The sequence below is a fragment of the Carcharhinus amblyrhynchos genome, chromosome 15 (assembly GCF_965287045.1).
Source record: "Carcharhinus amblyrhynchos chromosome 15, sCarAmb.v2.hapA, whole genome shotgun sequence".
NCBI lineage: Eukaryota > Metazoa > Chordata > Chondrichthyes > Carcharhiniformes > Carcharhinidae > Carcharhinus > Carcharhinus amblyrhynchos.
Window position 1 is genome coordinate 54,418,276 of NC_137338.1, and position 23,379 is coordinate 54,441,654.

At 41.7% G+C, this 23,379-nt stretch overlaps 2 protein-coding genes across 3 annotated transcripts in view; one reads left to right on the top strand and one right to left on the bottom strand.

Annotated features, from left to right (window-relative positions):
* Positions 1–20: 20 nt before the first annotated feature.
* On the bottom strand, positions 21–18,211 carry LOC145353311 (superoxide dismutase [Cu-Zn]). Of its 2 annotated transcripts, XM_080203954.1 has the most exons (6): positions 18,080–18,186; positions 13,550–13,600; positions 9,534–9,627; positions 6,888–6,957; positions 877–994; positions 21–451 (listed from the first exon to the last, which is right to left on the bottom strand). In XM_080203954.1, exons 1-6 carry the CDS (start codon positions 18,143–18,145, stop codon positions 341–343), a joined length of 510 nt encoding a protein of 169 aa, XP_080060080.1. In that variant the 5' UTR covers positions 18,146–18,186; the 3' UTR covers positions 21–340. The 2 variants fall into 2 exon arrangements, with proteins under 2 accessions (XP_080060080.1, XP_080060081.1); XM_080203955.1 differs by lacking the exon at positions 13,550–13,600 and having other exon boundaries at positions 18,080–18,211.
* The window catches only part of LOC145353309 (rho guanine nucleotide exchange factor TIAM1-like), a 324,742-nt gene continuing 318,651 nt past the window's right edge, over positions 17,289–23,379 (top strand). The window contains exon 1 of the mRNA XM_080203944.1: positions 17,289–17,303. The gene's annotated coding sequence lies outside the window, so the exon portion shown is untranslated. The remainder of the gene's footprint in view (positions 17,304–23,379) is intronic.

Here is a 23,379-nt window from a genome sequence, read left to right on the forward strand (position 1 = left end):
TCTTTTCATTGAAGCACATGGAAAGAAAACACTACCTTTATTAGTTTTGACAACACATTCAGTGCTTCCAGCTATTGGGTTAATTCAAATCCCAATAGTTTTCCAGACTAACAAATCAAAATCCAATTGGATGTTACTTACAACTTCTGGATTTAGAAATCAACAGTACATCTGAAGGAATTTAAAGCACAACTTTTCAGACAAAGACCAGTTGAACCAGATGTCCTGTTTGTGTTCTAGACATTATGGAACTCAAAGTATATAGAACAAAGTTGCTGCACATTAGAGTATTTTGGACCAGTAGTTAACAGGGTAAGTATGCCAAAGAAAAATTCCAATTTCAATCTTTAGCAATTCCAATCACACCACAGGCTAAACGGCTTCCAGCATTTCCTGTTCGCAAGCTCTCCTCATCTCCACCTTTTCCCAAGTCATCTTCCTTCTCATGAACCTTTGCAAAACAAAAAAAAGACATTTAATGGCAAGGCTATTTGAAAACTCAGACCCTACAACAGTTACATTCTTTCACTCCAGGTCGAAAATCAAACGCACATTTGGGTTCTAAAGCCACATTCAGAATCAATATCTGAACAAAACTGGAAATATATTCAAGAGTATTAAGCTAATAGTGGACTTGCATTGAAGACTTAATCCCATTAAACTGTTTCTAGCCATCTACAAATAAGACCAGAATATATTGGCAAGTAGCCTAGAGATTAATTTTACAGGTCCAGCTCAGGAGACATTTGTCCATTCACATGCCCATTACCAGTCTTATAGGTTAGTTCTTTGGAAGTTCAGTTGATTAATTTATACTTATCTAGTCTTAACTGATTCACATCCTATTACTTAACAAGGTCAGTTTTTAATGCTTACCACAAGTGTGCGTCCAATAATAGACCTTTCCCCAGAAAGGTGGAGTTGACGATCCTTGATTTCAAATTCAGCCACACCATTTCCATTAGCCACCACATTGCCTAGATCACCAACATGTCTGCAATGAAACCAAATAACTTTATAAATGGAATGCAAATGTTTCAAACTTCAAAAACATGTTTTCATGAGAATAGCATTTTACATTACAGGTAACTTAAAGGATTTTAGTATCTTTGGTGTAGGGAAAGACCTCCACAGCAGACTGAACTTCACTAACTGCAAAGCCACAAATTTATGCTCTAGTTCTACACTGACTTAATTTTAATAATTGCACTCTGCTTAGGCCACCCATTCATTGAATTGAAGTTAGATCATCCTCATCCACCCCACATTGTCATGGATTACACATGGACTCCTGCAGCAAAATTTTTGGCATAGCTTTTATTTAATTACTATAGGCTCAGTTCATTCCATTAGCCATGCAAGCAGTGCAGCCATGAATTGCCTTCTCATGTCAGAACTTAGTCCATAGTTCAGTTGCTGGACACATGTATATGTTGATGCAAAATTCTGCTCTGATGTATCACCGGCAGAAGAGACCTTGGTCTCCCAAGTTACAAAATGGTGGTACACCAACTAGTTGTTCCAAACAGTTTTATTTGGCTCACCAAAAATGCAATGCCTTTACACATTTGTGACAAAACCATTCTAACAATGAGGGCCCATCTGATGCATATCATATGCATTAGTAAAGTATTGTTTCATGCATTCTATATAGGCCAAGCATACTGTTCATATAGAAGGAAAAAAGTGTGCAGAATGTAATGTTATAGTTATGGCTAGGGTGCAAAGAAAGATCAATTTAATGCAAGGTAAGTCTATTTGAAAGTCTGACAGTAGCAGGGAAGAAGCTGTTCTTGAGTTGGTTGGTACATGACCTCAGACTTTTGAATCATTTTCCTGATGGAGAGTATGTGGGGTCCTTGATTATGCTGGCTGCTTTTCCAAGGCAGTGTGAAGTGTAGACAGTGAATGGATGGGAGGCTGGTTTGCATGATGGACTGGGTTATATTCAAAGAACAACCCAGCATGGGAAACAGGCCCTTCAGCCCAACAAGCCCATGCTGCTGCATCCTCCTACACCTACCCTGCCCTGTGTGTATGTGAGTGGAACCCCTAACTTAGCCAGATTCAGGGGAGAATAGTGTCAATTTGATATACCAATCAGCCTAAGAGCAAATCTTTGGGGTGTGGGAGGAAACCAGAGCACCCAGAGGAAACCCACACAACCACAGACAGGCCCAAATCCATGTATCTGCACAGCTAGCAGTGCTAGTCACTGAACTGTTGCAGCACCTGTCTACTGGTCCAGGATCAAGGACACACACCAACACGAAGTACTAGGCCGCTCCAGGAACCTCCAAGAGCAGCCCACACACAACCCACTGTGTGCATGCCCCTTGTTTGACAACAAGGTGGACCTTGTAGTTTCTTGCAGTCTTGGGCAGAACAGGAGCCATACCAAGCTGTGATACAACTAGTTATCCAAAATGAAAGTCACCCAAAAGTAACAATCTGGTCCTAGTGTGTAATGTTTACATCATTAAGTAGCAGCTTCATAATACTTTTAATTACAGGTCATTCAGGGTTGAGAAGAGCCCTAATTACTTTATAACAAGAAACACAGGGACAAGGCAGTGGGATGATATAATTCTTGATCACAGGACAGAAGGAAAGACAAGTTTAAGCTACCAAGTAATTCATTGCCAGATTTAAATTCACCCCATCCATAATTTACTTCTACCCCTCAGCTTTATATACACCCAATGAGGTTAGATGACTGACTAAACAAGCTGAATTGCCTTCAGCATCCTCACTTGAGATTCTAGTACAACTTCAACTGAACAGATTTTTGCATGATTAAGGATATGGGGATTCTTAACATGCTAAGTGTAGGAAGATGGCCTACACTTAATCCCTCAAGCCTCTTCCATCAGTCTATTAGTTCATCTCCCCCTCAACTTTTGCATAAAAGCAAAATACTACAGATGCTGGAAATCTGAAATAAAATGCTGGAAAAACTAAGCAGGCCTGGCACTAATGGAGAGACACAGAATTAACCACACGTTCATATGACTTCAGAGTGAAGATGGAGAAATATAGTGGATTATATACAGCATAAGAGGATGGAGCAGCAATTCCACTCCAAGAAATGGCAACATTACTAATTTGTTACATCAGAGCTTGAGCAGTCTGTTTTTGCTCCCAATAGTCTCAACACAAGGTTAAGTCTGACAGGTTTATTTGATAGTAAACATCACTTGACAAAGGAATAGCATTCTGAAAGCCAGTGGCATTTACTACCAAATAAACTGTTTAACTTTGCCCTGTGTTGAGACTTCTTACTGTGTTTATGCCAATCCAAGCCAGCATCTCCACATCATGACTTTGCTCTCAATGCTAAAAATATGACCCATCCTGAAAGGTCCCAACAGCTTTAAAGTCCTTTCCAGTTATTCAATTTTATCAACCAGATGATTAGGTGTTCACTGATGAGCTAGAAGAGATGCCAGACAGGACAGGACTGGTTAATAGTGTGAAGGTCTTTAGAACATGCAGATCATGGAATAAAAGCAAGATAGTAGAATGTGCTAATGGGAGGAGAGGTCAATGCTTAGTTAAAAAACAAAACCAACAAATGACATGGGGGATAAGTGCACATGACTGCAGGCAGTGGTGGCAGCACTGGGGCAAATGAGGATGGAGGAGGAAGTTGATAACCTCAATGAGTCCAGAAGGCTGCAACAAATCTAATTGGAAGAGGTGCTGCTCTTCCAGTCTGTATTAGGCTTCACTGGAACACTAACTAGTAAAGACAACATGACAGCATGAAAGCAAGATGAAGTTAAAATGGCAAGCAACAGCAAAAGCTGGGTTGTAGTTGCAGGTGGAGTGAAAGTGTCAGCCAATCTGCATTGAATCTCAGACTGGGAGCAGTAATACAGTAGATGAAATTGAAGGTGCAAGTGAAATGTTGCTTCATGACAGGTGTTTGGGGCCCCCAGTGAGGTGGGATGAGAAAAGGTTGCTATTGTACCTTCTGCAACTGAAAGGGAGGGTGCTGTGGACTAGGGTGAGGGAGTAGTCCCTATTGATTACTGGCAGAAGGGTACAAGGTGAGGAAGCATTTCATGGTAGCATCATGCAAGATTTGGCAGAGGATGATCCTTTGCATGCAGAAGCTGATGGTGGAAAGTGAGAAAAAAGTTCTGGGAAAGAGGGATATGGGCATAAATGCAGGAAATAGATCAAACCCAGTTGCTGTCATGTAGTGGGGGCACAGCAGGAGAAGAGAACCTTGGTTAAGGAAAAAATGGCTTGAATGCTTCTCACTGCAGCATCTAAGAGATGCCCAATTTCACTCCAGCATGATCTGCATTAAAGTTGCCTTGTTCCAAGCTCTCCATATAGACCCATTCCTGCAGAATGCAAAAGCTTGACAACTAGCACTTCCAGCAGATTAGCCTTCAGTATCAAATTTATGTTCAAAATATAATCTAATTTGATGTCTTACATCTTCCTCCAAAAACTTAAAGATAACACTCACTAATTGTGAATATTTCTCCAATGCCCTCAATTACTACTTTAAACTGATAATTGCTTAAAGAACAACCTTGGATTGCTTAACTAATCCCTAGGGCATAGCACTTTGATAGGAATCCTTCAAAGTTTTGATATAAGCAATTAGAGGAGAACTTGCAAAAGCAACACCTTGGCAAGCATGTTCAGTAGGTAATGACATTCTTTGCACAAAGAAATGCACATACAGATGGGGCCAATATTAGACTGGAACAATTTATTGTACTGGGCAACAAATTCTTGTTCTGAGGCTCAAATGAAGGTGGCCAAATCATTTTGAAAGCAACATCTCCCACTTCTTGAAAACAAATGCACATCTGTCTTGACATTTTGATGTAAGTAAACATGCAAAACAAATGGCACTGAAAACTGAGTTACAGCTCTTCTTAAAAAAAAAATCACAAATCCAAGAAAAAAATGCCACCACTACCAAGTCAAAATCCTGAAGAAATTGGGGCTTTTTCCACCAAAACAAAGCACTTGAGGGACTGAAACTTTGCCATAGAAGGCTGTTGAGGTCAGATTATTGTGTCTTTAAGACAGATAGATAGGTTCTTGATTAATAAGGGATTGGGGTTATGGGGAAGAGGCAGGAGAATGGGGATGAGAAAATCAGCCATGACTGAATGGTGGAGCAGACTCAATAGGCTAAATGGCCTAATTCTGCTCTTATGTCTTACATTCAATATAGGATTCAGAAAATTATGCATGCACACTCAAATTTGCACAAAACACAAGATTTACATCAAGACAACAGCAGCTGAGTAGTAACAAAAGTGTAAAAAAGTATGTTGGGAAGGCTTGGATTTCATGACATTCAAGGAAGGTAGAACTGTGCAAGCAAAAACATGCAAAGCTAAGCATGGTACTACAAATGGTGCATTGATAACCAAAGAGGGGTGTCAGAAATTAGAAACTGTGGGCTCTAATAGGAAATGCATAACTTGAGTATTGATAGTGTCCAGCTAAAAAAACATTTTAAATCAAATACATTTCAAATTATGCCAAACAGAAGATGCTAAAACCCAAACCTAGCTTTGGAAAGTACACCAAGGTACTGTACTTCAAGCCACACAAGTTTGAGTAAAGCCACAGATAAAAGATGTTGCTGGAAGTCAAGAAACAATGGTTTTCAGATATTATATTGGCAGCAAGTTTGGTGCACTGGTGAATAGGGTGATCAAGTGAGCTGCTGTGTCTTGGATGGTAACAAGCTTTAAGTGTTGTTAGAGATGCATTTGTCTGGGTAGCAAAGTTAGAGTGCTTGATTGATCAACTTAAAAGTAATCAAAAAATCCAAGCACTTTTGTCCATGGATGTGTTAACATTTGTTAAGGCTAAGGAGCATGAGGGTTTGAACAACAGTACAAGTACTTTTACATGGCTGCTTCTCCTCTACCTAGTTCCCACACTAGGAACTTAAGTAACTTCCAGTGAGTTCATGAACATCATTACAGCAGAGTAAACCAAGCAATAATACAACAGATACCATCAAGTCAGCATGTATTGCTCAAGGTAATGGTGGTTAGCTGCTGCAGTCCATGTACTGCAGTAGACCCAGTGCTGTTAGGTAGAGAGTTCCATGAATTTGACACACAATGATAAAGTTATTATTTTAAAATCAGGATTGTGTGGCACTTGCAGATGAAATAGCAGGCTGTGTCAAATACAGCTATTTCTCTAGTATCCCAGGTTGAAGTGTTTGTTGAAGCAAGCTTGGTGGGTTGAATGTAGAATTTGTAATAGTACATGTTGCAACTATGGTGTGCTGGTGGTTGAGATGCTTAGCAAGTAGTCTCTTGGATGGTATTGAGCTCTCAATCTTGTTAGATGTACTCATCCACACAAGTGGGAAGTAGTCCATCACTTGTCTTGCAGATGGGATACAGGCTCTGGAGTGTAAGGAGTAAGAGTCACTTGTAACCCTACCTCTGACCTGCTTGTGCACAATATTTGTGGCTACTCTATGTTTGGGACCTCTTCCACCAATTCTAAGAACAGGGAGTTCACCAACAGGGACATTATTGAATATTGAGGGGAGGAGGTTGAAGACACGCACAAGGGAGAGTTCTGATGAATATTCAGTACAGGAATTACTTTCTCCTTCTGGGAGCAAAAGTTAACATTGTACATCAACCCAACTAAGCTAAACCCATCTCTTAAAGAATCAACATCCATCAAGGTAATTTTTTTTTTTAAACACTTAGGTCAAGTGGGCAAAATTTTTCTGCTATGCCCAAATCTTGACTTTGCAGTTTAAAGTAACTAGTTTTAACAAATTAACTTGCCAATTTTAAATATGTAGCCCAAAAGCATTCAAAACATTTTCAAATATATGTAGCTCATCAATAAACCAATCCATTAAAACTCACCTTTCTTCATCATCTGGTCCACCATGATTTTTTGAAAAGGGGTTGTAGTGAGGTCCTGCACTGATACAACCTGTATTGTACATAGACACAGAAGAGGTATGCTTCACACAATGTACTAGTTATGACAAGAAAATGTTTCAGGCACTTTGTGTGGAAGAGGTGGAAGTGAGAAATTTACATTTGTTTACATATAATGGTTCAAATAGGGTAGAGGATGTACAAGTGGAATAGTAATCCTGACATGCTGCCTATTATGATTAATGAATTCAATCTGGAATTAAAGCTATTCTCACTACTGCTACCATGAAACTATTGATTACCATAAAAACCCATTTAGTTCACGTGTCCTTTCAGGAAGGAGTCAGCCACCTTACACGCAATTTCAGACCCATAACAATGCAGGTGACTCAACCAACCTCAAATGGCTTAGCAAACTGTTCTTACCTACTTAACCAGCTGAAGTGTCATCCTGCCCAAGAAAAAAGTCAATGAGGCCACAGCTCAAGACTACTGAAGGCAGCCTTTGGCAAGTGAGGGGATGTGCAACCATCACAGCAGTAAAGAGGCTATGATCAGCAAGGAGTGATAATGTAGAGGTTTAGACAGCACTCCAAGGATTGATGGAAATTACTTGCTTTCAAAGTACATTGTAGGTGTACATATGTGAAGATATTCTGTCTCCCCACAGCTACACAGTAGCAACTGATGCAGTTTACAAAAGGTACCAAAAGCATGAGATGTGTTCGAGACCCATTCTCCATTTTAAGAAAAAGGTCTGCCTGCTTGGAGGAAAGCAGTTAAAGGGAGATTGATATACTAAAAATACATTTTTCTCTCCCCCTCAAGAGGGTGTGTGTAGGTAACTAGGCTCAGACCAATGCAAGAGATCAATCCAAAATACCAGTATATTTCCAACTCAAATTTAATTGCATTCATCACCCCACACACTTTTTGTAGCACTTTTTCTAGTGAGCTGAGCCAGTTATGTGTCTTTCTTTCCAAACCCACATGAATTGCCTTGCTTTTTTCAGTAATGTGCTCATAAACAATATTCTTTCCATGATTGTTCCTGCACTGAAAAGGAAGATTTTTCAGTGCTGACTGCAACATTACTTCCCTTGTAGAGATTAATGGAAATATTTTTGAAAGTTAGTTCAAGAGTTTGAAGCATTCAGTATTCTTGGCTGAGACATTCAATTTCATGGGCCTGATTCACCATTTGTGCACTAGACATGAACCACATTACATGTAACTTTTTGAACAGACTACAAATTAGTTTGCTTGTAAAAGCAGCAAAATATATACCCAATTGCAAGTTGCAAGCTTCTGTACCTAATACACAGGTATAGTAAATCTCCTACAAACATTAGTCCTCTTTTTAGGAGGCAATGGTGCAGTGGTATTATCACTGCACTTGTAATCTGGAGACCTAGGGTCATGCTCTAGGGACCTGGGCTTGAATCATGCCAGGGTAGATGGTTGAAATATGAATTCAATAAAAATCTGGATTAAGCCTAATGACCATGAAACCACTTGTAAAAACCCATCTGGTTCACTAATCTCCTTTCAGGAGAAAAATCTGCTGTCCTTACCTGGTCTGGCCTACATATGATTCTAGACCCAATGCAATGTACCCTCTAAAGGGTAGCTCATGCTGGCTCAGCCAATAAAATCCACATCTTGTAAAGGATTAGAAACACACTGACATTACAACTGGGCATCAAGATCAGTTAAAACAAAATCATGCTTGAAATTTTTCCATTAGTTCTTAGAATTCAAAATTTTAAAAAATATTTCCCTTGAAGTGAATCATATAGGAGCACTCCTTCATTGAAGCTAAGTAGATGTGCACTCCTATGGACAAATTCTGTGTGCCAGCTAGATGCTCATTTGTTCATTAACATTCCTTCATTATACCCAGGGTAAATGTCCAGGCTTTGCACAGCATTAATGAGTGCCTCAAATCATTACCACTCACCATACTGCTAATACTGCTCCAATTTCAGTTGGCTCCCAAGCTCAATTCAGTTGAATCTTTTCAATTTGACCCAAACTCCCAATTGCCCTGATGTCCTGTTCCTGTTTGCCTCAAGATCCCTCATCACAAGCTGGTCTGGTCATTTGACCACTGCAGATAAAAAGGCAAAAGGAATGTGGAATGACCAGAACCAAATGCCTTCTTGTTTAAGAATTGGATGGCATTTTCATTCTCATTGTTTTTTTAATACATTAATGCTAGATAGATTTGTGGCATAATTGATAGTTGATGATTTTCTTTCCAGGATCTGTTTTACTCAACTGGTTGATCAGTGCTCAAAGTGGAATTATTATATTGCAGGCTATATGAATCTCAAGTGTACTAAGACTGCCTTGATTTTACACATTAGCTTTTACAACCCACTTTACTGTCAATTAAGTACTTTTAAAAAGTGTAGTCACTGCTGTAATGTTGGAAGCTTGTATGTTGTCTGAGTTGCACAGCACTGCAATTAGTCTGCTTTTGTTCCACCAAGCATCACAGTGCTTGATCTTTTTCCACCTGAATGGAATACTTCCATTCTAGTTGATTCTCATGTTGCTATGCAAAGATTGTAAGCATCATACTTCACATCAAGATTGTCAGAACACTAAGTATTCAGTTTATACCATTTGTATTATCTCCAAAAGCATGAACATGGAATCCATGCTTTCCAGGAGTCAATCCAGTGATGCTTCCTTTTAGAGTCACAGGTCCATCAGCCTGGAGAAAAGAAATTTCAGATGTTTTAAACATTTTGTACAAGTTTGGCAATTTAATAATCTGCAGTGAAGGCACTCAAGTCAAGCCATCCGAGTTGCCTCCAGGCAGAATCAATTAATACCATGATTTCTACAGTAACTTGATGGCTTGGTTAGTGTCACATAGGCTTATACAAAAACTTGGAACAATAGTTGCCAAATTAATCTCAACCTTTTACCATAATCACACTTTAAACTTGCAATGGCTGTTTCCTTGTTCCCTGTATGACAGGCTTCATTTGTATTTAGTTAAATAAAGGTCAATATTCCCTCAAAAATACTAAAACTGAATATCTTGGAGTGTACCTCATCCAAGATTTCTAGAATTACTACAGTGCAAGCAATTAAGTGACTTAAAACCACAATGTGTTTACCCAGAATTTTTATATGGAAGTTGAGGAAAAGTAAGCTGTAGGGTGAGGAAAAAAATCCGAGTGAATTAATTCTTGTACAGCTGGATTCTGTTTTAGAAACAGCACATATGCTTAGAGCATGCTCATCTCAAAACCATAGCCAGAATTTAACAGCATAGTCACAGATGTGGGCATATTTGCAAGCAACTGACTGGTAAAAGCAATTGCAGTTTTCAGGCATAGCAAGGTTATGTACAGTACTCATCTACAGATGAGTCATGATCAGATTTTAAATTACAAACTTATCTAAAGTAAACCATATATTCTTCACCCTCAGTTTAAAACTTTTGATTCAATTGATTTGTTGCAGGACTGCATGCATGCTACTGAAAGTTCTATGTTTGAAGTTGGATGACAGGCAGGAGTGGCTCAGTGGTTAGCATGGATGCCTCAACACCAGGGGCCTAGGCTTGATTCCAGCCATGGGTGACTGTCTGCATGATTTCTTACTGGTGCTCTGGTTTCCTCCCACAGTCCAAAGATGTGCAGCTTAGGTGATTGGACCATGATCAATGTGCAGCATTATAGGGATATGTGGGGGGGAGTGGACCTCAGCAGAATGCTCTGAGGATCAGTGAAGACTTGATGGGCCAAATAGCCTCCTCATACTGCTGAAATTCTATGGTTGCAAAACTAATCACATGGATTTAGTACAGAAACAAATAAATTGTCAGTTTAGGCTATAATTCATTTACAAAAATGGTTATGACAATTCACATTCAATTTCTGAGGGGAATTGGTTCTAACTAAATATTACATAGGGATAAAGAAGAAACTTTGAGCACTACCACCAAATATCAAGTCAATGATCAGCATTGTTAACTCCCAGTCTTTTCCACTTATTTTATGTCTTCAGAATCACAAAGGGGCCATTCAGCCCATTGTTTGTGCTGGGTTTCAAAGCAATTCAGCTAGTCCCACTCTTTCCCTCTACCCAATTCCAATATGCCCAGTAAATGCTCAAATAATCAATTTCCTTTTAAAATCACAACTGAAACTGCTATCAGTACGCTTGAATCTCAATCTTATGTGCAAAATAAATCCTTGTCACCTGATTCTTGACCTTTTCACCTAAAAGTGTCCCAGCCTCACCGATATATCCAGGTGGTGTCTCATCCCTGCAGTGATTCTCAAATTTTTCCTGTACTTTGTAATGTCTTCACATCCTGAGTTGAGATAGTATTTCATAAAGGCTCAACATACCTTCCCTGCTTTTGTGCATTGAACACATAGTACCAGGGATAAACTTAACCAAAAGGAACTATTATTAAGCCCTGGATAGTAAGTATATTATCTATTCAAGTAATCCAAAATCTCAAAACTCTACTTTTTCTATAATGATTTGAAAGTACACCAAGGGATGTCAAAACAAATATGCATCTGACTTCATCATTGCTGCAGCCACCTTTTAACATCCCTTCTATACTTGAATTGGTTCATCAGTTTATAATTTATCAATGCTCTGAAGTACACTTCATCTGTTAAACTACATGTTAAGAACTGCAGTAATCTAGAGTTTTTGATGGCTTGTTGGACCATCAATTGATCCACATGGGAGAACAGCAAGAACTTTGGTTTTGGTGGTAAGTGTTGGGAAACCTTTGATATCTGACATGCTGCCCACTATTAGCTTTCTGCACAGTATCCAACAGGTTGGCACTTCAACTATTTTAACACTTAAATGACCCAAACTGAACTCAACCTCAAAGCAATGAAAGCTCCTGACAGTCATTTTTAAATTAGCAAATAAAACCTCTCCCTATTCTTGCCTCCTCTGAAGGTACTAATTCCTGTACTGGCACAAATACAGCCACTCCTCCAGAAGCTAGATTTTAGCTTGCCAAGAGACAGAAGGGGGTTGGGGGGTGAAGCAGTGTAACCCAAACATTTGTGCAGCTTTTAAATCTGGTCTTATGGAGATCTATTTCTGAATAAAAGCAAATTGAGGTCCATATCAAAACCAGAAACTGTAAAGTGTACTGGTCAATCCAAAGTTTCAAAAGTGACTGATCAAATTAAACACCTGAAGGAATACTTTTTAGTCATTGCTTCAATCACAGTAAGTCAACTCATTGATTTCTATTTTCTCATGTGGATAACACTACTCCCAACACCAGGATTATTTTCAATGTGGATAACAATTATAATTAGGATTATGAGATTTCAGTTCAAAGCTACCAAATTCAGACCAAAGAATACCTTGTGTTTAGCTTGAAACTGAACATGCAAGTGCTAAAAAACCAAGGAAGCAAGTTTCCTGGAACAGTAACTACAGCACTAATTATATTTTGAATAGCCATCTGTCTTTAATCAGAAATTCAGACTACAGTGTAAACCTAGTGTCCCCTTGAAGTGTAATGAAACAGAAGAATCAAATGACAGCCCAAGATGGTGTTTGACTTGCAGTCTGCGGGGATGCTAACTGTTCTTACAAATTTGACAGGTCAGATTAGTTCAGTTCATCTAAAAAAAAACTTGAATTTTAAATGTAAAACATTGATTATGAATCTTCACTATGTTGGACCAGCATACATTGGTCCAAATAGCTGTGTTCACTTGTCATGTGCCAGCAGTATTTAAGTCTCAATGGATGTTAGTTTCCAACAATTATTTCTGGCTAAGAGAATGAGAAGCCAATTTCTTTTGAAGATCAGTACCACATTCTTCCTAGGGCAACTAAGAGGCTAACGAAAGATCTTTTAACTTGTGCTACAGCTAACCATGATCAGTTATAATGAGAAGGGTTAAAACAAGCTGCCTAATCCAACCTGAGTTTCCTTATTTGCCCAATCTGAAAGGGGTCATGCATAGCAACAAGAATAATTAAGTTGGTAGGTGAAGTGAAGTCAGCATAGTCCCAGGTGACCAAAGATTGCTCTCCCCTTGAGGATGGGGGGGTGACTTGATTTAACTTGAGGACCACCATATCTCAGGCAAAATGCAAGCTTTCATGAAAACTGCAGCCTGTACAGAAATGCAAACTGCTGTTGGCATCACAAATCAGCTGTCCAGCCAACTGAGCAAAATTGGTAGGACATAAGTGATGGATTTGTAATGTAACTAGTACAAAGTTGTTAAACAACTATTTGCAAATCCATTATTAATATGCACAACCTCCTCCAAATTAGAACACTAAAATCAATATAAGTAACCATTTTAAGTAACTTGCACTCTGGTAGTACTGCAACCTCTTACAATTTATATCGAAAACAAATCTATGTTCCAAGCTTGTTTAACGCCACTCCAAATTACAAGACTGTTAGCAGTACAAGTTTAAAATGGCATTTGAACCTTCACCCTTCAAAAAAAAAACCTGAGTTCTTCACTCATGTGCAGTGCTATGGAGAACATGTTTAAAACAACTCCATCACCTTCATTCGTTTAAACTGTAACCTTAATCTTTTGGCAGATTTACTTCACATTTCTAACCTAAAGCTATATAAATATTTCACTGCCAGCATGTGGCCTTACCACTAACTGCCGTTTACTAGGACAGATACTCCAGTTTCGTTCCTTCCTGACCTGTCAATTTTAAAAGTTATATTTATAGTTAAGTCAGTGAGCCATGAATTCTTAACTATATCTTACTTCAAAAAAGGGAAAGATTACAGTAATATACAAGATATACTTCTGTGCACTGAAAATCAGTAGTTAACAAGTTAATACAAAGTTACAAATGGAATTTATCATTTTAACTTGACTTAATTTGGCTCATTCATACATGCCAATTTAAAAACCAATTTTTCCCTGATTGGAGCTGGTCAGTTTAACCAATTACAGAAGTTAATTGGGAGATGAAAGATAACTGTTGAAACCAATTGATTGCAGAGCTGGACTGAAGGCCATTAAAACTAAAATGAACCCCTCAAACTGGTAGTGCATAAAATAAGCCACTATTTAAAAACATTAGCCTGAAAGTTGCAGGCATATATGTTTAAAACAAAAGTTTCAATCTCAGACATGTCCATTTGGATCTTTAGTCAAGATATTTTCAAGACAGTAAGCATTGAGAAAAGGAGGAAGCACTGGCTGTGAATGAACTAACTAGTTTTAATGAAAACACTTGGCTTTGAGTTACCACTTTCAGAGAGGATAGAAAACTGGGAACTACAGGCCAATAAGCCCAATAGGGCAAAGATCTTTACTTGGACCTCAGCTTTTATAATTAATGATTGAAATCAGGGGATTGGGTGCAAGATATCCAATTTTGCTAATGATGCAATGTTAGATGAGAAAGTAGATGGTAACAAAGGAGCTGCGTAGGGATGGACAGGTTAGGCAAGTGGGCAAGAACATGGCAGCTGGACTAATGTTAACATTTATTCTGAAGGAAAAACATTTGACCCCTAGACTGGGGAGCAGTTGCATTCAAAGGGACCCAGACATCCTTGTAAATGAATCACAGAACATTATGTGCAGCAAGTAATCATAGAATCAGAGTGAAGAGGCTCTTCAGCCCATCAAGTCTGTACCAACATGCAAGAACTACCCAAATTCCCACCTAATCCCATCAACCAGCACTTGACCCACAGCCTTGAATGTTATTTGCCAAGTGCTCATCCAGGTACTTTTGAAAGAAGCATTCTGCCTCTACCACCCTCCCAGACAGCACATTGCAGACATCATCCTCTAGACGTGGTTTTTCCTCATTCCCTCTGATTAAGCTATCCCTGATCAAGTCTGGCCTCTCAAAGTGGGGATAAATGCCCTCTTCAGAAGTGTGTTCAATAGTTTCCTTACCACTGACATGAAACCCACTGGTCTATAGTTCCTTGGCTATCTCTACAATCCTTCTAAGCTGGAAAACAGCTAATGTGGTTCTGCTATTATGTGCCATGTCCCCCTTGATGTGGAGGTGTGGCAGACTGGGGTAAACAAAAGTAGTCTCAACGAGTAGAGGCCTTCACAACACGACAGCACAAAGTCACTGAGCAGAGACTGATAACCAAGTTCCACACACAAGGATGGCCTCAACTGGGATCTTGGGCTCACCACACTATCTGCAACCCCCATACTTACCTGGGCCTGCAAAATCTCACTAACTGTCTTGTCTCAAGAAAATACACATCTCTTTAACCTGTGCTTAATACTCTCTGCATTCACATTGTCTGTACCTTTAAGACTTCCATTCCAACCATTTTATAATTTGAGTGTGTCTTTATATGCCCTGTTTGTGAATATATCTCCCACTCACCTGATGGAGCACCAAGTGCTCCAAAAGCTAGTGGATTTTGCTACCAAATAAACCTTTGACTTTAAACCTGGCATTGAGACTTCTTACTGTGTACCTCCCCCTTGGCCAGAGGAATCAAATTTTGGTCCAAGCCTCTGCAATCAAGGCAAAAGGCACTTCAAGCTGCCACAATGGGATTCTCCCATTAGTCATTACAGGGGGTCAGGGGCATGAAGTTGGGGGGTAGGGTGTTAGCATGAATAGGGGATTGGCTGTCAAATAGGAGGCAGAGAGTGGGGGTCAATGGGTGCTATTCAGATTGGCAGTTGGTGACTAGTGGAGTGCCCCAGGGGTCAGTGCTGGGGCCTCAGCTATTTACCATTTATATAGATAATCTGGAGGGAACTGAGTGTATGGTGTTGAAATTTGCTGATGACACCAAGATTGGTGGAACGGCAAATTGTGCAGAAGGATCTAGATAGGCTGGGTGAATGGGCCAGGAACTGGCAAATGGAATTTAATGTTGCAAGTGTGAAGTTGTCCACTTTGGTAGGAATAATGGTAGGAAGGACTATACTTACGTGGAGAAAAACTGCCACATGTGACAGTGCAGAGGGACCTCAGGGTCCTTGTGCATGAGTCGCAAAAACCCAGCCTGCAGGTGCAGCAGGTGGTCAGGAAGGCTAATGGGATGCTGGCCTTCATAGCGAGGGGGATTGAATATAAAAGTAGGAGGTCTTGCTGCAACTGTACAGGGCACTGGTGAGGCCACAGCTGGAGTACTATGTGCAGTTTTGGTCACCACACTTACACAAGGATATTTTGGCCTTGGAGGGAGTGCAGAGGAGGTTTACTAGGCTGATTCCAGAGTTGAGGGGGTTGAGCTATGAGGAGAGGCTGAATAAACAATGCTTGTACTCAGAGTTTAGAAGAATGAGGGGAGATCTCATTGAGACATACAAGATGATGAATGGGATGGATAGGATAGAGGTGGAGAGGCTCTTCCTGCTCAGAAAGAACAGTAGGACTAGAGGGCACAGCCTCAAGATAAGGGGGGGCAGTTTAGAACAGAGTTGAGGAGGAACTTCTTCACTCAAAGGGTGGTGAATCTCTGGAATTCTCTGCCTGTTGAAGTGGTGGAGGCTGCCTCGCTAAATATATTTAAGACACGGGTTGATAGGCAAGGGGATTAAGGGTTATGGGGAGAGGGCAGGAATGTGGAACAGACATGACAGATCAGCCATGATCTTATTGAATGGTGGGGCAGGCTCGAAGGGCTAGATGGCCTACTCCTGCTCTTATTTCTTAGGTTTATGTTTACCCATTTAAGTGGGATGGGGACATTACTGGTAACCATCATTTTTGTGTGGGGGGGGGTGGTGGTGCTGTTCAATGCTTCAGGTCTTCAAAAAGCCAGAAAATGCAGCAAGGCTGCACACCCTCAAGATTCTCCCACTCAGTAAACAAACTTCATATCTTAAGTACTTGAAAATTAAACAACTTTCATTTACACAATCTTATGCAATGTGGTACAACAACTTTGCACAAATCAAGTACCACAAACACCAAGCAAAAGATAACATCTGAGGGAGTGGTTCAGATACAAATGTTGAGCAAGCTACATGGAGAACTGTGGCAGCACCAGTTCAATTCCAGCCTTGGTGACTTTGCAGTTTGCACGAGCTTCCTCCAGGTGCTCCAACAACCCCCCCACAGTTCAAAGATGAGCAGGCTAGACAGATTTGCTATGCTAAATTGCCCCTAAAGTGTCTAAAGATGTGTATCAGCCCTGGTAAAAGCACACGGTTACAGGGATGGGCCTGGGTAATATGCTTTTATAGACCGAATCAGTACAGACTCGATTGACAAATGGCCTCCTTTTGCACTACAGGGATTGTAACTCAATTTTTCAGTGAGAAAATGGGATATCAATGGAAGATACCTACTTATTTGCTCGAGTGCAACCACTGGGTTGCTAGCTTCGTCCCTCGCCTTCAGTATGGAACTCATTGCCCTGAATAAGTGAATTTCGCACGGCAATAAATCAATGTGGTAAGTAACATGCATCTGAAAAGGGCGCCAAGCTCACGCGCTAACGTATTTCAGTCTTTCAAAAGACTTGCGGCTCATGTTGAGCAAACAGTCAAGATGTCTAGAAAGAAAAAAGCCAGCTCGTTAGTTTTACAAATTGGCATGTATGCACACGAACCGCAGGTCAAGGGCATTCAGAATTGATTTTGTCAGCGGCCAACTTCACATTCTGCAACACAACAGCAGAAAATAGAATCGCTCACTCCCTCCTCTCCACAGCTTTCCGTAACTACATTAACAAATTACTCAACTGCGTCATGTTAACTGTGCAACCATGACAAAGCAAAAATGTGCGGAAATTGTTGGGGGGGGGGGGGGGGGGGTGAAAGAGGAGGGGAAGAGAATTTCCAAATCGCGTCGAAAGGTTCATTACTCGCATAAAAAAGTAGTAAAAGGCACAAGTTTAGATGAGAGTCTAAACCTGCCTTCGATTTGATTCTGGACTTCGCCTCTGCTCTAATCCAGCTCTAGTAGCTGTTACACAACTCGGCTCTCCAGCGCAGTCAGGTTTAAACTCAGCGGCTCCCAGCCCCCGTAGCAGATGGGGAAGGAGGGGGAGAAGGATTGAAACCTCTCTCACTCGGTGCTGTATGGCCGCGGCAGTCTCTCACTGCCAGCGGCTACAACACAAACAAGCGCCTGTTAACAGCAGGCCTAGGGGAGGTCTCTGAGCACACGCTTAACCCTACACCCCAGGCGAACGAAGAGAAGGCCCTGCTCTCCCCCCAGTGACTCACAGCTTGCTCGAACAGAACGGTACCGGTCACCTCCCCAGTTCCCTTCAATACACACACTGCCTTCATCTTGCTGCCAATCTAGCTACTGCCTGATCTCTGCGCAGGCGCCCTAGATATAGACTGACGCAACGGGCGTCAGAGTGCGCCTGCGCAGACACGCCCCCGCCCTCGCTCACTCAGGGTGGGGGTGGGAGCTCGCCAGTGTTTTATTGGAAGAGAACTCTGATTATAAATCAACTGGCTGGGCAGATTCATTGTAGGGTCGGGATGTCGATGTCTTCGTGAACCTGCTCTTGGGCCTGGCGAGACGCGCCATCAGCAGGTCCAGGTAGCGGGCTATCGGGCGCGGGGGGCGCGTCTGCCCCGACTGCCTGCCCCTCTACCGCGGCTACGTTTGCGGCCAGGTGTCCCTAGAGAGGGAGCACGTGGTGTCCACGGGCGCAGTTGACGCCTTCCGCGCCCGCTGGGCACCGCAGGGGCTGGCGTGCGTTATAGACCCTCACGACCACATTTTGATTTAATGTTTTAAGTTTCCTTTGGACTTTGGTTTCTGTTTGGGCCGTTGCCCCCCACCTCCACCCCACTGCTACCTTTTTGGGGGGCTGCCCCTCTTAATTTGCCCCTAAGTTAATTTGAGTTGGTTTTACTCATTTGGCGCATGACAAGAACTACCGCGGCTACGTTCGCGGCCTGGTGTCCTGGGAAAGGGAGCACGTGGTGTCCACGGGCACAGTCGAGGCCTTCCGTGCCCTTTGGGCACCGCAGGGGCTGAGGTGCGTTATAGACCCCCCAACAATCACATTTTGATTTGACTTGTCTTAAGTTTCCTTTGTACTTTTTGTTTCTGTTCAGGCCGTTCCCCCTCCTTTTGGGAGGCTGCCCCCTTTTTCTTTGTCCGAATGTAATTTAAATTTGTTTGCTTGGTTCGACTTGAAAGAACGAACCTAAAAGACGCCCTCCCCCTCCTTTTGGGGAGCTGCCCCTTTTTCTTTGTCCGAATGTAATTTAAATTTGTTTGCTTGGTTCAGCCCGAAAGGACGACCCAAAAGACCGAGAGGGAGCACGCGGTGTCCGCGGGCTGAGTCGATGCCTTCCGTGCCCGTTGGGCACCGCAGGGGCTGAGGTCCCTTATAGACTCCGACAATCACATTTTGATTTGATGTCTCTTAAATTTCCTTTGTACTTTTTGTTTTTGTTTGGGCAGTTCCCCCTCCTTTTGGGGAGCCGCCCCTTTTTCTTTGTCCGAACGTAATTTAAGTTTGTTTACTTGGTTCGACCCGCAAGAACAAGATGCATAAACCTGGTTAATGCTGTCTAACTGGAGGCAAAAGCAGTTAAGTTTAATTCAGTAGCTAATTAGTCTAGTATTGGTCCTGACCAATTTTTTTTCAATTCTGGTTAAATGAAATGCTTAATCTTGTCTGGGTTTTCCTCTGATTTGGGGCTGGATCCCTGAACAGGGAGAAATGTTAAATGTCTGAAAGGGAACTGTTATCTTCCAACACTTCCTTCTGAAAACTCAAATACAGTTTGATAGAAATATTGCTCCTCATTCATGCAAGTCTTCTAACTGTGAAGGGCCCTTGTTTAACTCTTGTAGAGGGTTTTAATATAATCCACTGAGGCAAATCAATTTGTAAGGAAACTGTTACTTAAGCCCCAATCCCGTCATCAAAATTGGAGTGTGTGGAAAAAGTTTCCAAGAATCGTTCTAGGGATGAGAATCTTTAGTTACAGGAGTAGTTTGGGACTGCTTTTCTTAGAAAGAGAGAACTTTGATGGAGATGCTCCCAAATCATCAAGGAACTGGACAGGAGACAGGGAGAAAATATTCCTGTTTGTAAATGGATTGAGAACTAGGGGGCACACTTTCTGAAGTGAAGCAGAATGTGATGTATTGAGTGGTTTGGCTCTAGAATGTTCTGCCTGGCAGTGTGGTGGAGCCAGGTTCAATTGAGCTGTTCAAGAAGGCATTGGATGATATGACTTGAGTGGACTCCCCTGTACAGGGGAGTGGTGCTAAAGTCAGTGCCTGTTTAGGGAGAGCTGGTACAGTCCTGATGGGCTAAAATACCCCTCTCCTGTGTCACTGCTCGAAACAAGAGATTGAGTGAGTAACTGATCAATATTTTGGTCCTTTTTTTCAATTATCAGTGAATGGGTGGGGTAAATGCAAGGGATTATGTGGATAGGGCCTGGGTGGGATTGCAATCGGTGCAGACTTGATGGGCTGAATGGTCTCCATTGGGATTCTCTGATCTACCAGACCCTCTTAAATCCTTGTCTCTACCCTCAGTTCTGTTACTTTAACCGAGATGATGTTGCCCTGAGTCACTTTGCTGAGTTCTTCAAGGAGCAGTCACATGAGGAACGGGAACACGCTGAGAAACTGATGGAATTCCAGAATAAACGTGGAGGCAGGGTCATCCTGGAGGATGTCAAGCTGTGTGACTTCCTGGAGACTCAGTACTTGGATGAACAAGTGAAGATGATCAAGAAGCTTGGAGATTACATCACCAACCTGAAGAGACTGGGAGCCCCTGAGAATGGCATGGGAGAGTACCTGTTTGACAGGCTCACCCTGGGGGAGAGTGACTGAATTTACCGCAGACCCACATTTACAGGGCAGTTCCTACAGCCTGTATCAAGTCCTCTCATCCATGAGGCTTTGGTTTTTTCACTTTAATGGTAACCAGTTGCAAAAAAAAACCTAAAAAAACCCCCTCCTTTTGGGGAGCTGCCCCCTTTTTCTTTGTCCGAATGTAATTTAAGTTTGTTTGCTTGGTTCGGCCTGAAAGAACGATCCAAAAGACCGAGAGGGAGCACGCACTGTCCGCGGGCGCAGTTGATGCCTTCCGCGCCCGTTGGGCACCACAGGGGCTGAGGTGCCTTATAGACTCCGACAATCACATTTTGATTTGACGTGTCTTAAGTTTCCTTTGTACTTTTTGTTTTTGTTTGGGCAGTTCCCCCTCCTTTTGGGGAGCCGTCCCCTTTTTCTTTGTCCGAATGTAATTTGAGTTTGTTTGCTTAGTTCCACCTGAAAGACTTGAGTTTGTTTACTTGGTTTGACCCACAAGACTCGACCCGAAAGACTGACCCCAACGCCTCTACTTTCTCAGAAGACTAAGGAAATTTGGCATAGAACCATAGAACCTTACAGTGCAGAAAGAGGCCCTTTGGCCCATCGAGTCTGCACCGAACACAATCCCACCTAGACCCTACCCACATATCCTTACATATTATACTCACTAATCCCTTTAACCTACACATCCCTGGACACTAAGGGGCATTTTTTTTTGCATAGCCAATCAACCTAAGCTGCACATCTTTGGACTGTGGGAGGACACCGGAGTACCCGGAGGAAATCCACACAGACACGAGGAGAATGTGCAATCTCCACACAGACAGTGACCCGAGCCAGGAATCAAACCCAGGACCCTGTCATATCAGGCATATCAGCTATGACTTTCATCAACTTTTACAGATGCACCATAGCAAGCGTTATTTCTGGCTGTATCACAACTTGGTATGGCACCTTTTTATTCATTTGTGAGACATAGGTGTCACTAGTTGGCCAGAATTTATTGCCCATCCCTAGTTGCCCTTGGAGAGCAGTTGAGAATCAACTATGTTGCTGTTCTGCCCAAGACCAAAGCAGCCAGGTGTCCCTGGAGAGGGAGCATGCGGTGTCCACGGGCACAGTTGACGTCTTCAGTGCTCATTGGGCACCGCAGGGGCTGGGGTGCATTATTGTCCCTCATAATCACATTTTAATTTAATGTTTTCAAGTTTCCTTTGTACTTTGACTTTGTTAGGGCTGTTCCCCTTCCTTCTGGGGAGCTGCCCTTTTTACTTTGTCCTGATTTAACTTGAGTTTGTTTATTTGGTTTGACCTTAAAAGAGGTCAAGACCAAAGCAAGAAACAACAAAAGGTTGTGAATGTAGTCAATCCATCATGCAAACCAGCATTCCATCCAATGACTCTTTGACTTTTGATTGGACCTACCTTGCACTAAGTTGATCTTTCTCTTATACCCTAGCTGTTACTGTAACACTACATTTTGCACCCTCCCCTTTCCTTCTCTATGAAGGCTTTGTATAGCATGCAAGAAATAATACTTCTCACTGTATACTAATACGTATGACAATAATAAATCGAATCAAAAGATGTTTCTTTTGAATTCCCTATTGCATTTCTTAGTGGCTATCAGATATTCTTCCCCCCACACATTTCCACCCCCCCGCCCCGCCCCTTGAGAGGAAACATTCTCTATAGCCACTCCACCCATTCATAATATTAAAGATCTCCATGAGATTGCCCCTTATTTTTTCAAGAGAACCAGCCTCTGCAGCCTTTTCTGGTATCACTAAATCTACTTTGTATTCTCTCAAATGCATCTATATCCTTTTCATGATATAACAACCAGAATTGTCCATAATACTTATAAATGTGGTATGACCCAGACTAGTACAGGTTTAATGTAACGTCCCTATTTCTTTCTGTTTTTGCAGTTTTATGATCTTTTAGTGGTTGGTATTTTTGTACCCCCAAGATCTCTTTACAGTCAGAGTTTTACAGTACAGAAAGAGGCCCTTCAGTCCATCATGTCTGCACCAGCTATCAAGCACCCATCTATTTTAATCCCATTTTCCAGCATTGTCCATAGCCATGTATGCTATGTTTAACAATCGATGATAGTGGCCATTATTACTAATGGCTAGCTTTATATTCCAGATTTGATTAATTCACCAACTGCCATGGTGGAATTGAACCCCTGTCCACAGAGCATTAGTTCGGGCTTTTGGATTACTTATTCAGTGACATTACCACTATGTCACTGTCCTGTACTCCACCTGCACTTACATCTTCCATTTAATAACAGCTTTTTATTATTCCAAGTGAAATGTACCATCTTACATTTGTCTGTGTTGTGTTATGACCCCAGCTGATCTTACTACTGGAAAGTCAGGTCCCAGAATAGAACTCTGGCTCAACAGACCATAACTTTTGTCTTTAGTTTAGAAACAGCTGCATTTCAGCAGGGAGCACCTGGAGAGCTGGCTGTGCATGTGCACAGAGTGAATTCTTGTTGCTGCAGTAAAGAAAGAAGGAAGGAAAGAAGCTGGGTGGAGGCTCTTGTCTTCAGTGGAAGAATTGTCCAGAGGAAGGACGGAAGAGCCAAAGTCCTTTTGAAGATCCATTCCCTGGAAGGTGCCCTCTCCCTGGGAGGGAGGGAGGGAGAGAGAGAGAGGAAGGTTCATCTGCAGGAGGGAGGAACTGTGAACAAAGGAAGAGA